The following is a 14,630-nucleotide window of genomic DNA, read 5'->3' as shown; positions in this document are numbered from 1 at the left end:
TGTGGTTAAATATTTTTGGTTTTCCTTTTTTATTTGAATTTTAAGCAGTATTAAACTTTTTTATAAGTAAAACTCATTTTTCAATAAAAATCTGACTATATTTGAGGAATTGGCTGATAAATAAAAGTATAACGCTGTAAAACAAAAAACGAAAACACGTAACGAAAAGAAAAACGAAAATATGTAAAATACTTTGAGCTTTTATTTTGAACATGACATATGCCTATTAGACTACAATGGGAGGATTTTTTTTTTTAATTTTCTAACTTTTTTTTGCCAATTAATAAATTGTCAATTATTAAATATTTAGTTATTTTTCTTTTTGATAACTATCTGTGTTTTTAACTTTAATTTTAAGCAGTGAACTATATATTTTATAAGAAACTCATTTTTAAATAAAAAGCATTTGTTATAATTGGCTGGTAAATATCAATAAAAAGCAGGAATCTATAATAAAAATGTCATTTATATATTTTGAGCTTTTATTTTTTCAAAAATAAAACGGTCTTTCTATTTGAAGTAGATATCTTTGGGTACATTTCTGATCCTCTTCTCTCTAAAGTAAAGATTAGAACCAGAGATGTCTCACACTAGTCTCTAAAAGTGTCAACTTACCATTTCGTACTACGTCTCTCGCTCTGAAGACCACCTGTTATTTATGAGCTGTTTTCTGTGCTGGCTGCCAAACTGTCTACCTTAAGGCTGCAATTAATTCATTTTATTTTATTTACTGGCAAGGCACACAAGTACTCAAGCCAACGGAAGTTAAAGTAGTTTATATTGGTGCATCTTCTTAGGAAGTCTTCAAATTGGCTTACTACACTCACATTTTAATGCTTTTTCAGAATATCTTTCTTTAAAACATAAGGTACAATATGTAATATAATGCAGAATTTGTTTAAATCTTGTAGTAATACTTGTTTATTCAGATACTTTCTTCATTTTTATTCAGAATTCACCACATTTTCATCCTAGAACCTAGTTTGATATCATCTTTTTGACAGATCTAAAGTCTTGAAGTATGTTTCCTGTCCAGTATTACTGTCAGAGCAGATCTAGGTGTTGCCTTTCTTTCCTTGCTTCATCCCCTCAGAAAAAAGCTCTTATCCGGAGCTGCATCCGCCATCAAAGAGCTAAATCTAAATCCTACAGTCAGTTTTTTTTTCCTTCTTCTATTACTTTGCTAAAAAACCTGCAAAGAGTGATGAAAAAAATAAACCAAACATTGTTAGATTACACTAGATACACACTATACTCAGACCTCATTTACCCATTGACATATATAGAGATGGAGTTGCTTATTTTTCAATAGAAGTCTGTGGGATTTTGGCTTTCTGGGACCAGCGGGTACTTCCTGTTCCGGTACTTCTCTATTTTACCGTCTATGGTTTTGCCACTAAGTCTTTCCAACAACAGGGCTGAAATACTTATTTCCCTCAATGAACTTCTAATAAATATAAATCAATTTCTTGGAAATGTTTCTACCATAGAGTACATTATTTTTGTACAAATTAGTAAATATGGAAAGAAAAATCATATATATTTTTTTCGAACAGTGAGAAATGTTTAAAATTTTTTTAATTTCTTGGTATCAGAGGTGGATGTTTAAAGTGGTTTTCTGCACAGACTGCACAATTAAACCAGTGACCTTCCAACTGCAGAACAAACCACTTTTACCTCTGAGACACAGACATGTTTTTCCACTTTGTGGCTTTTGGATAAAAATAGACTCGACTCAAAAGCCTCTTTTTTGTTGTTGTGTGTTTCTGTGGTGAGGTGACGGCGGTGGGATGTGACAGCTGACAGGGACGGCAAATTGTCCTTCTGAAGGTGTGGCTTTTATCAACGGTGACTTTGGACCAAAAAAAGGAAACGCTCCAATTAGACATGAAGGAAAGTTCACTTCGTGCTTTTTATTGATACACACTTATGTCATTGTAGAACATTTGGTACATTTTGTAGAAAAACCTTCAGTTCAGGTCTTGAATTTTGTCTTCAAATAAGTCCTTTGTTGGGGAAAAATGAGAAAAATCTTAATTTATCTTAATAAATCTTTTGTTTTTTATTGCAAGTGCATTTCTATAGAAAAAAATCAAGCAAAACAGCCATTCAATAGTCAAATTAAAGGCGAATCAATGTGACTAGACCGGGTTTGATCTGTTGTTTTCTGCTGATCCATATTTTAATTTTAAACCATGGAGACACAATCTTTGACATAACAGTTTAAAATGTAAAAACCTGGAATTGTGGGTCTTTTAATCCGTTTTGTTCTATTTTTTTTTCTTTTTTAAAGTAGGTTAATTACATGGAAAGTGAGGTTTACTTTCAGCCAATAGTGTTTGACCCGACTTGGTGGACGAAGCTTGTGATTGGTTGTCGTTTTGTTTGTATCACATGTTCATAAAAATACAAGATGGTAGAAAGACAACAGAAAACGGACAAAGTTTGACAAAAAAACTAATATTTACTTCCTGAATCTTGGTTTTATCTGTGTTTTTTTAACCAATACTGATGTTACTCTCAGTACTACATCAGTTTTGATGTATCTTTTACATCCTTAATATTTTATTATCACATATCTACTGGTTAGTTTCTGTCCCAATAAAGAAAAACTAGAAAGCATTATGAAAATAAGCTCCATTGTAGTTAATTACCTCACTATTGTTTTGTGCAAAATTAATATTTCAATTTCAATAAAACTGTGATTATTTTTTTGCTTACAAAAACTTTTTTTTTTATGCAAATTAATCTGAAAATTTCAAAAATGTTCCCATTACACGTCGGTTTGGCCATGTTAAAGGAAAAAAAACTTATGCTGCTTTACTTTAAAACGTAAATTGGATTTAGATTCTTAAGATTTTGTAATTAAAACAAAATTTCTTCCAATTTTTGAAAAAAAAAAAATAAATTTAAATTAGGGCTGTCAACGTTAATGCATTAATGCACATTAATAATAAAAAAATGAATAAATTAAAATGTATTAACACAAAATAACATGGTCACTTACAAAATAAACAAATATTCAACCATTTTTTTTGTACTTTATTCTCATGTTTTCGGTTTAGTTTGCGTTTTCACAAAAATCAGACTATTTGATATGCGTCACTTGAGTTGGCACTGACCTATAAATAAATAAATAAATGTTGATTGTCATGATAGTTTAAATAAAGCGTCAGTTCAGACGGAAGTTCACCTCTTACTGCTTGTTTTTGTCCAGATGATGATGTGAAATTTTATTTTAAATAAGCCTGCGCCGTAGTGATACAGAACGTTTGGTGTATTTGACCGGAACTTCTTTTTAGGTGTTCATTATCGCTGGGGATTATCATTTTGAAATCTACACCCAGTAACCAATCAGAATCATGATTAATCTGATTATTTTTTGAATCGATTGACAGCACTGATTTAGATTGAACCTGTATGAATCATTAAAATACAGAAGGGAGTCGATTATGGTCTTGAATGTAGCTGCTTTTCATAAAAATCATTAAGATTTTAGGTTTTATTCTTTTTTTGTTTAGAAAAACTAACGGGTAAAGTGTGGGAAAAAAGTTTCTTAAGTACGAATTTCAATGTTTGTTCTTTCTAGAAGTATTTAAGGACTTAAAAAGTGTTTTAATCTTTGTTAAAGTACTCTAAATATATATACTTTTTGTCTCCTGGTTTTAAATAATCTGCATGTATTCATCTGTTTAGTTTTTGGCTACCATCAATAAAAGTGATTGAAAAGTTGAGGTAAATGCTGGTAAAAGACAAAAGCCTTATCTGTGTTTCCTTAAATCCATTTTTACTAATGATATTTTTCTTTAACATATTAATATTTGTAATAAGCTTTCTAATTTCAGGAAGTATATGAAGTACGTTGAAGGCTAACGACTCAGATGCAGTTCACAGAAATGAAAAAATGTTATTTTTTGAAGCCTTTATTGTCCCTCAGTTGCATCTTTGCAGGAATCTCCACACAATTGTCCCGCCCAGCAGTGAGCAGATGTGCCAGCAGAGGGAAGCACAGCTTACAATCAGCCCCGAGCAGCTGCTAATCTAACAGACGCCACGAGCTTCACCCTCTAAATCGATAAAACACTCGTCATCTTCCAGACTAAAATGCTCAGATCTGTTTTTCTAATTGGGCTAAATCACAAATGTCGACACGACATTCAGACTTGTGATGTTCTTGAATGAAAAAACTGGAAATGTAGTGTTTTAGCAGGAAATTTCAAAGAAAATTCATGCAAATGACATCAAAAGAACCGACTTGGACTTTAAGGAATATTTATTACAAACTCGACAGTTTTCATTTTTTTGTGCCTCTAAAATCCCTTTTAGAGGTAATCAAAAAACCTTTCAAAATCTTAAACTCAGACTGCAGTTGAGTTAAAACCTAGAAAATCATTTCTATGGTAATTTGTTTAAATCTTTTGACACGGACGACAGGAGCAGACGGAACGCCACTTTCAGGAAAATGCAAATGCTCTCTTAATGGGTTTGTTTGTTATTTTTTGCTTCTGTTTTCAGTTTCTGCATTGGTATCAATCATTTTTTCCACCTCCAACACAGTTTCTGCGTATGTGTGACACCAGTGATTTCTTCAGCAAGCTTACGGTTCTCTGAAGAGTCGCCCAGCATTTGCTTTTAGGATAATGAGTGCGTCAGATGAGTTACCTCGCTTCATTTACATCCACTCTAGAAAATTGTGCAGGAGTGAATTTTGATTTCTGCGCTGTGGGGTTTAATATAGTTTAAAGAAAATGGATCCTGATGCTGTTAAATGTTTAATTCACCCTTACAAGTATTCTTTACTTTGAGATGAAATTCCCAACAGCTATCAGATTAAAACTTAAAGAAATGATTGCCTCCTGGAGAAGTCTCCACACAATTAACTAGAAACCAGGCTTTATTGAATATCCGAATATTTAATAACCAAAGATTTACACCCCTCATCTAAAGATTGCCTCACGAGTGCCATTTCTTCAGTGCATTATCCAGACGGGCTTTCTTCTATACATTTCCCATAATGCATTATGTTTGTTACTTATGGCTAACTGTAAATCTTTTTATTCTTTACTAAAAAAAAAAGAAAAAAACATCCTGTTGGAGTTTATATTAATAGATTTAACTTTAAGTATAAAAGATTCTCCTTTATGATGAGAGTTTCAAACTTTTAGACATTTCAGTAAAACATTCCAGTGAAAAATGTCAGTGGAAGAAAGAAAAATGGGTCAAAAACGTAGATATATATTATGTGGAATAGGGCTTTTATTCTGAAAGTACAGCTGAGGATCAACAATAAAAGTTGAAGAATGTTTTAGAACGCTTTTTTTTTTACACATAATGAGACGTTAAAAAAGATCTAAATGAAAAAATGTCAGGTTAATACTTATTTTTGTACTAGTAGGAAAGATAAATAATGATAAAATGCTTGATTCCTTTTCAAAAATAGGAATAAGCGTGTACATTTGTACATGTATCTAGTAGTTTTATCTATTATAATTTTCAAACGTTTACATGATCAATAAGAATCGGCTGATTTTGGTGCAGAAAAAAACAAATTGTTACATTTCAGTTCAAAGCTGCTTTGCTCCATGATATAAAGCTCCAGTGTTAGAGGGTAAAAATATTAGAAATAGAATAGAAAATCTTTATTTTTACTGCGCTTTTACCAGAAAGTCCTTTACAAAAAGAATATCATATCAAAACACAAGAGGTCATTAAATCCAATAATAAAAAGGAAAATTTCAAAACATAGTAAAATGTATTAAAAGTAAATATCTCACATGTCATATTTTTTATTTGAAGAACCAACCAGACGATTAAAACCAAAGCATTCTCACTCCCAACTCGTCATATATGGACGTATGGTTCAGGACTTTTTGACATTTTGGGTGTCCCCATCTTGTTGTTTTTTGACGTTCCCATTAAATTAGGGGTCCCCAACCTCCGGACCGCAAACCGGTACTAGTCCGAGGGCCGCTTGGCCCAAAGACAGGGAAAACATGCATACACTAAGCACGGGTCCCTAACTTTTAGGATGCAGACCCACTATTTACTGGGAACAGCCAGCATGTCAAAAAATGACGAGTCGAGGACACTCAAAATGTCAAAAAGGGACGCGAAGGGAGCCTAAACCATATGTCCAAATATGACGAGTTGGGAGTGAGAACGTTTAGTTAAAACATTAACTTCAGTCATCAGTTTAAAAATGTTCCCATCGGAATTTCTAGATTGTTTAAAATCCAAAACATGTTCTAGTCTATTTTTTACCTTTTAGTGACTGAATCAGTGGCGTTTTGGGGGTAAAAAAGTGCCTTCTTAGAAGTATACCCTTACAACATTCTTTAGTAGCTTTTCTATATCCAAACACCACAATTCCTTTAGATTTGACTGCACCTTCTTCAGACCAAATCTATTCTGGTTGTCGTACTTTCTTTTCCTCCATTAAGAAGATGTCTGGTTTAATTTTAGTCTCCTTTTTATTCATTTTGCTGCTTCACTTTGATTCCTTTCTGTATTATGTCCCTTTTTGTTGTTAGTGCTTATGAACCGTGGCTGTAAAACTCACCAGTAATAATGCCTCCTAAATTACTTTTTAGGGCCTGTTTATATTACAAGTAAACTTTAAGTGACCTTCAAGGCTTTGGGTGAGCTGGATTAATATAAAACTGAAATATAGATTAAGAAAAAACAAAGGGAACCTTGATGTGCAGGGGCGGACACACCATTAGGCGAAGGGGGCCCTTTTGCCTATGGGGGACCCTAAGCTGAGTACTTGTCTTAAAAACGTGCAGAAAGACAAAAACATAAAAAAACCCCACTCCTCAAGAACCTCATTAAACCTGCTTTACTTTTTTTGTGAATGTAGAACTTTATTTTTAAAAAATTACAACCTTATTTCAAAATATAAAATATTACATATTATATTCTATGTAAAATCCCAAATATTTAAGTTGTATATTTGCAATTTCATTTTTTTGGAAAATGTTGACTTTTTTTCTTGTAAATTTACAACTTTATTCGGATATATTAGTTACCTTTGTGGGGGGTTAAGGGCAGAAAATTGTCATTTTGAGAATTTTTCTTTTCAATTGATGCCACTATAGTAAACTGTTTTGTTCCAACATTTAAGTATATTGAGTAAAGGTACGTATATTTTTTTGTTTCTTTTGCCTTCTTAAGTAAAATCTGACTAAAATGATTAATACAGCCACTGCAGAGGGCCCCATGGTACGGCTCGCCCGGGCCCCCAAAATGCTAAGTCTGCCACTGTTGATATGTTAAAAGAAACCAGCTTTTTGTTACTTTTTTCTCTTCTAAATGAGGTTTTCCAAGATCTTGGTTGCCTCTCTAATTCTGTGTTGAGTTCAGGTTGCAGCGGTGAACCGTTAGGATTCTAACAGAGCAGCGCATGCATTGATTTTGTCTCAGCCTCGTCTTTTCGTTGAGCCGTTCCTGTCATATTTCATCTGCAGACTCGGTGGCGACAGTCGATCGCCCGTCCATCTGCCGCTCCGCCTCACCTCTGCCTTTCTCTCGTTCCCTCTCCTCCGATCATCTTCTTTACGTAAAGGCAAAGAAAGCCTCGCTGCCTTTCAAGGATAACCAAAGCATAAATCAGACGACAAATCCTGCGATAAATCAGGCTGAAAAGAAAACCGATGTCCCGTCCGTTCCCTCAACCTGTCGCCCCCACTGACAGTAGAGCTGGAGGTAATATGGATAAAAGCAGGCCGTTGTTATCTGCGCTGACACACTGCCCTGGGCTTTGTGCTTCTGTCCATGTGGCGATGCAACTGGCCTTTTCCCTTTCGCTCTGAAACTAATCACGTGGAAAGTTGGATATCTGTTTGAGCTGCTGTGAAAGGGAGGCCATTTGTTTGGAAGGATGAATGGCCTTCATTTCCATGAAGACTCCTGTCCTTTAATTGAATTTTAGCTGATGTTACACTCGTCACCTTTAAACCTGCTGCCAGGGATTTTACAAACCTGTAGCTTTTTACTTAACCAAAAAAGGTTTCCAAAACATTTTCCAATTAATTTTACCAGTTGCTTCTTTTTTCTAATCTTATTTGGCGTCCTTGAATTAATGGTTATTTTGAAATATGTATTAACTTAACTAAAAAGATTTTTATTCCTTAATATCAACGTTTTGCAGACTTTCTATTATCAAAATGACTTTTTATTTGGTTTTCCCTCCATTAGCATTTTTGGCTTTTTTCCAGCCCACATTAATAACTTCTTAACCACACAATGTCTCTCAGAAAGAATTAATTTATGTACAAAATATGAAGGAAAGTAGAGCCCCTGTGTTTACTATTCATCCAGCCTTGAATGATGAGACGTCTGCTATTGTCTGACTACAAAAGAGGCCCGAAAAACACCAAACAAAGATCCGACTTTGATGAGGAAAACACGAACTTGCAAGATTAAAGCTCAGGTAAGGAAGCATGCGAGGAAAAAAAGAGAAGTAGATGTAAAGAGCTTCAGATAAGTCAGAAGAACAAATTTAAGCCATGAGCGGCGTTGTGTGGCACTTCCCCTTTTATTCAGCCAACCTGGTCAGAGCTCCACAAACAAATCCACGTTTCTCAAAATGGCAGCTTTTCTGTTGGTTTTATCACCATAGCAACCACTTACGTTTTTAGTCACCTGGAAGTGACAGACAGATCTATGCAATTTTTAAAATAATCGTCAAAAGTAAATTTTAGCATTTCCTTAGCAACAGAGGTTTTTGTTAACACGGCCACATTCCAAATATGTCCATATCTAATGTTATATAGTATGGTTCAGCTTGAGCTAGCGATTTATCTATTAAAATTCCAGATTATTCTAATAAAAAAAAATGTGGGCAACAGGTTAGCGCCACTTTTGTGATTTCGCTTTGCCAACGCTATTAAAAATCTACAACTTCTGAAACCAACAGAATTTTGCTAGCAGCAATTTTTTTCCCTGTTCATTTCGGGGACATTTGATGTCATGCTGTGATGTCATGTTTTGGTGGGATGGAGTCATTCACTGTGATCAAAATTCCTTGACCAGGCGCGTGCAGATTTTGTAGAGTTTTTTAGTAGGTGGCGGCGGTGGAATTTTTGGAATATGTGGCGGGGCTTGGGCGGGGTTTTCGGAGTTTGTGGCGGGGCAGGGTTTTTGGATCATGTGGCGGCGGTGGAATTTTTGCAGTATGTGGCCAGGGCCGGGTTTTTGGAGTATGTGGAGGGGATTTCGAAGTATGTGGCGGCGGTGGAATTTTTGCAGTATGTGGCGGGGCCGGGGCAGGGTTTTTGGAGTATGGGGCCAGGGCCGGGTTTTTGGAGTATGTGGTGGGGTTTTTGGAGTATGTGGTGGGGTTTTTGGAATATGTGGCGGGGTTTTTGGAGTATGTGGCGGCTATGTAATCTTTGTAGTATGTGGCGGGGCTTTTGGAGTATGTGGCTGCGCTGGGCTTTTGGAGTATGTGGCGGGGCCGGGGCGGGGATTTCGAAGTATGTGGCGGCGGTGGAATTTTTGCAGTATGTGCCGGGGTTTTTGGAGTATATGTGTAATTTTTATAGTATGTGATGCTGCTGGGGCGGGGATTTTGGAGTATGTGGTGGGGCCAGGGTGGGGTTTTTGGAGTATGTGGTGGGGCTGGGGCCGGGTTTTTGGAGGATGTGGCTGGCCCGGGGCAGGGTTTTTGCTCAAAGAATTGCTAAATAATCTGCTCCTTATAGTCCAGGAATGCTGCAGGATATAATAAACTGGATAATCAAAACAAATAGATTTTAAATCGTTCAATTTTTTTAATGAAAACACATTTTTGGTAGTTGAAACTGGTGAATCAGGATTTGGCACAGAGAATCAAAAATTCCTTTTTTTAAGAGACATATCATCAAACTGTGATTCAAAGTCCCCAAACACCTTGGCTTCACCTGGGTGACTGCACATATGAGCCTTATTGACTCATAATTGCCGTCTCCTCTGCAGACACCAATAAGACGACCTCATTTTACCGTAGCTTCAGAAACAAACTGCAACGATGGCGCTTGCAAATCCCCGCTGGTGTCATCTCATTATACCAACCACTTAAACCTCCGTCTGACGGATAAACAGCGAGACTGTTTCCTCTTCACCTCCATGTCCTTTTAATAACCGGCGAGCGTTGATTGATGATGGTTACATTAAAGCTTCTTCTTCCCTTTTGTGCTTGTTTTTGTAATTTCATGCGGGGTTATTGTGCACTTTGTGAATCATAACTCTTGACAAAGTTGTAATAAAAACGTTCTCGGTCTGCTCAAAAAGTATTGCTCCGTGAGGAAAAAGACTCACCTAAATTGGATTTTATTGCAATTTGCTGCTCGGATGTTTACTTAGTAGTTTAGGGATTTACAAATAAAAAAACATTCCAGCTCTTTCTTATTGAAAATCCCACTCAAGTCCTTGTCTTTTAATTAATATTATGCCTTTTTTTAGCCAAATTCAACAAAACGATGTTGTTTTCTGGACATAGTTTGCCTTCGAGTTGTGGGTGGGACTATTGGCGGTGAGAGCTCTCTGTTTACAAGCCCACTAGCTCAGCTAAAACTAACAGTGCAACAAAAATGGCATACAATTTAGAGCCAGATTTTAAGAAAACAAAGACAATCATGGATCTATTTGTTCACATCAGAATCTTGTATTTTTTCTACATAACAAATAAGCTATTTTTAATAAGTTAGTTTTTCGGTTATACCCTTTTTGGTCATTAAAATGCCACAAAAACATGCTAAAAACGTCAAAACCACAATTTTCCTCGGATTGGGTCTCTAATGCTCGCCTCTGATGCCAAACGGCGAGTGGATAATGTAGCGCCTGTCTGTGGGACTAATTCATTGACTGGTGCTGTGTAAGCCTTTCATCTGTCTGCCGTGTCCAGACAAAGTGTGATAAGATTGTGCATACTGACAATGATGTCTGACACAATGTGTATCTTACAACATGTAAAAAAAAAAAAAACCTACATAATTCCTTGGGAGATATTTGTCAGTGTGCCGGCAGGCAGACAAAACGGATGCAGGTTTGTCAGATAAGAGATTTAGACCTCTGAGCCTCCTGACATTTCAGACGCGGATCATTTCGGAGATGCTGTCCAGCAAAGGTTGTGGAGGTTTTTTAAGGGGTTCATGAAAACCTCTAGTACTGTCATACAGAATCAGAAAAACAGCAAAAATCTGTTCAACCATCTCTGGATGGAAACCCATTTTCATTCAACTGAAGTCATAAAAACCCACAGATTCATTTTTATCATGTGGGGAAGATTCATCTGTAATTTTTCACAGCGAGTTTCCTCTTAAATTAAAGAAAATTATTAAAATATTCAGCTCTCCTCTGAAGTTTGAGGTGAGCTTGTGTCAAAGTAAAACACAAGGAAAGGGCTGGAGAAATCTCTTATTTTGAAAAACTAAAACCAAAGTCATTACAGGTTTGATCTGAGATTATCCAACAATTTCTAGTTAAAACGAAACACATATTTTAATAATTTAAGATAGCAAAAAACAGAATGCCAATTGTAAGGCACGGCAATGGATATATGATGATTTGGGCCAAGTTTAGTGTTTAGTTTGGGTCGATTTATAGACTCGTCATAGTTTGTCACCGTATTCCTATCTGCACTTTTGAAAAGTGATGTCGACTGAATGCAAAAACGTTTTTTTTTAGCTTTTTTTTTCTTCACTAGTAGCCCATTTATCACAGAACAAGCGAATTGGAGTCTCCTCTCGCCGAGCAAAATTAATATCCTGCCGTGATCCTTCCAGATTAAAGTAGGCTTTTGCATCAGTGATGTATGGGTGGACTTTACTGTAGGTGGAGCTGCAAAAACAGTGTTTACAGCTACAAATCCCAGTAATTTCTCTGATGTTTTAGTTCTTCCTGTTGGTTTTTTTATAAGGTTAGATGGTTTGAAGAGTCCACATGAGGCCAGCAGATGGTGGTGTCTTCTCCTGATTCAGACCGTCTCAGCCTGGTTGTCTTCTTTATCTCATTTAAGAAGCATTAAGTTGCATGTTATAGAGACATTTCTTTAAAAATTCTTTAATCTTAAAAGTTCTATCAATTAGAGGCTCATAAAGCTGCTGTTGCTGATGACTCCTATATTTAATTAACGTATTTAAATCGTCTTTTTGTTCAGAATAATGTCTTGATTTTAATTACGTTCCCCCACGTTTGGCAGTAAACTCCTCTCCATTCAGGGTTTTTCCTTCGACCTGTTTGAACTTCATGTGTGCGGCTCTGAAGGCGGTCCTCCCTCCCTCGCTCGCTCGCCCACCCTCTCCGTCTGCCCCCTCCCCTTGCGGAGCGGCATTGCGCCTGAAAGGGCAAAAGACGGAGCCAAAAAACTGTCAGGGAAGAGCAGCCACAGCCGTCACGCGTCCCCCTCCCCGGAGAGGCGAGGAACCATGAGCGAGGAAGAAGGACTTTTTCCCTCTGAGGCGTTTCTTTTAGGGACTTTCTGAGATCATCTTAATGACTTCAGGCTAAAACATCACCCAGAGTGGATTTAAGAAGTGAGCAAACAGGAGTCGGGTGCCGGGAGTCACCCGGCGAGTGCTTGTGGGCTAGCACTGGAGTGGGTGCAGGGGAACTGGAGCGCGGGGCCAGGTGGGAGCGGGGGTCCTGGTCCTGGAGGCGGGGAGGACGGCGAGGAGGCCGGCTCAGGATCCGGGTTTGGGTCTGGGCACGGCGGCTTGGAATGGGCGGAGGGGGGAGAGATGCTGAACTCCATCTGGGAGACAGAGGGGCTGCAGACGGTGGGCATCGTGGTGCTGGTGTTCGCCTCCATCAAGCTGCTGCACCTGCTGGGGCTCATCAGCTTCTCGGAGGGTAAGTCAGCAGAAAACCACAGACAAAGAAACTCAAATTGAGGGAAAGTTTTTCTTCTTTATATATATATATAAGCTGAGCTCAAATTTATTGGATACACTGTATCCAAGAAATTAACAAAAACCCATCAATTTGTTACATTTAATTAAATGTTTAAGTTGATTCAACTCAAAATTTTAATTTTGTTATTTAATCCAACGTTTCAGTTTTTACAGTGTTGTTATTCGAACTAAAACTGAAATAATTGTTTACATTTTTTAAAATTTTACTAATATGAAAAACTTATTTTATTTTGGAATAATTAAATTAATGTAATTATTCAGCTACTAATGTAAAAAAATAACTTTTTTGATCATTTTTGAGCCTTAAAATTGTATTTTATTAACTTTTACTTCTTAAACACAAGATAAGTTACACAGACCTTCTGCTTTTAGCAGCAGCATATGTTCCCATCTGAACGAACACCGAAGAGCTGTCGTAGTCGCGTGCGTGTCCAAACAGCAGATGAGTAAACCGAAGCTTCCCGAGAGAGATGCTCCGGTCCAGATTGAAGTGTGTTATCCCAGAGGCTCATGGGAGCTGTGTTTTCATCCGAGCAAGCGGTGAACTTCACACCGAGCAGAACTGTTTACACGCTCCAGCGAACAGTTACCAGTTGCTCCTTTTTCTCCAAATCCAGCCGGCACACAATCGATCGTTCGCGGCGGTCCAGACGACGGAGCTAACCTTTCTGTTCTCCCGCTCTCTAATTATTGCCCGCCGTGTCACAGCGTGGCCGCCGTCGAGCAGTCAGAACAGATATTGACGCCTACATTTGCTTTCAGCTATGTCATCGAGAGAAAAGAGGGTAATAGGAGGGCTGAGGTGACTTTTCTTGATGAAAAAATGAAGCATCTCTGATCTTTTCTGAGGATTATACTCTGAAAGAAATACGATTTTTGAATGCTGTTATCTATCAATCCTTTGTTTAAAAAAATTGCCAAAAAAAAAATAATTTTTTGTATGAATGTATATTTGATCTATTGTCAAAATGTTCTCATTGGTCTTATTTAGGTCAAATTTACTACATAGTTTCGGCTGAGTGGCAGGAGTTCATTACACTGTAAAAAATGAAAAAAAGAGAAATTTGATAAATTATTCAAAATTTCAGCAATCTTGGTATCAAAACGTTCAACTCATTCAGGACATTACTGCTTGCTTTTAAGGCATTCATAAACGTTATAGTTTTTGAAATATTGAGCAAAATATGCCCCAAAGAATGAATAGGAAAACCTTCAAATTTTAAAATTTAAGTAGATTAGCAACAAGCCTTTAAACATATCCATGGGCTACGTTTATATCTTTTGTAGTAATTTTTAGAAAATTTAAAGTTTAGCTAACATTTTAGCAACATGCTAACGTTTATAGCTAATTTGCTATCTACTGAGGTTTTTTAGGCTAATTTGGAGTTTAGCTTCCTTTTTAGCAACATGCTAACATTTTGATTAATTTAGTTTACTGATAAATTTTAAGACATTTTGGAGTTTAACTAGTAATTAACCTAGCTTAGCTGGCTTTTTGTCTAATTAGGCATTCACTGAGTTTTTTTTATGTTAATTTGGACATTAGTTAATATTTAAGCAACATGCTAATGTTTTTGGCTAATTTGTTATCTACTGAGGTTTTTAAAGGCTAATTTAGAGTTTAGCTAATATTTTAGCAACAGGCTAACTTTTTGACTAATTTAGTTTAATGAGGAATTTTAGGATATTTTGGAGTTTAGCTATGTTTAAGAACTAAGTTAGTTTTTTTTTTCTTTT

At 36.5% G+C, this 14,630-nt stretch overlaps 1 protein-coding gene and 1 long non-coding RNA gene across 11 annotated transcripts in view; one reads left to right on the top strand and one right to left on the bottom strand.

Moving 5' to 3' along the window:
- kcnip4 (Kv channel interacting protein 4) overlaps window positions 1-14,630 on the top strand; it is a 153,929-nt gene that overhangs the window by 109,259 nt on the left and 30,040 nt on the right. The window contains exon 1 of one of the 10 annotated variants that reach the window (XM_024287944.2): window positions 12,690-12,831. The exons of the other annotated variants lie outside the window; for them this stretch is intronic. Within the exon in view, the coding sequence (XP_024143712.1) occupies window positions 12,720-12,831 (112 nt within the window). The 5' untranslated portion in view covers window positions 12,690-12,719. Of the gene's footprint in view, window positions 1-12,689; window positions 12,832-14,630 lie in introns of those variants that run through there. 10 annotated transcript variants of the gene reach the window in all.
- LOC118600015 lies at window positions 11,657-14,191 on the bottom strand. The gene is made up of 2 exons (XR_004949579.1): window positions 13,253-14,191; window positions 11,657-12,820 (listed from the first exon to the last, which is right to left on the bottom strand). It is a non-coding gene; the product is annotated as an uncharacterized LOC118600015 (long non-coding RNA).

This window comes from Oryzias melastigma, linkage group LG18, assembly GCF_002922805.2.
Source record: "Oryzias melastigma strain HK-1 linkage group LG18, ASM292280v2, whole genome shotgun sequence".
Lineage (NCBI taxonomy): Eukaryota > Metazoa > Chordata > Actinopteri > Beloniformes > Adrianichthyidae > Oryzias > Oryzias melastigma.
The sequence above is the reverse complement of the archived record's forward strand: the minus strand, read 5'-3'. Positions and strand labels throughout refer to the sequence as shown.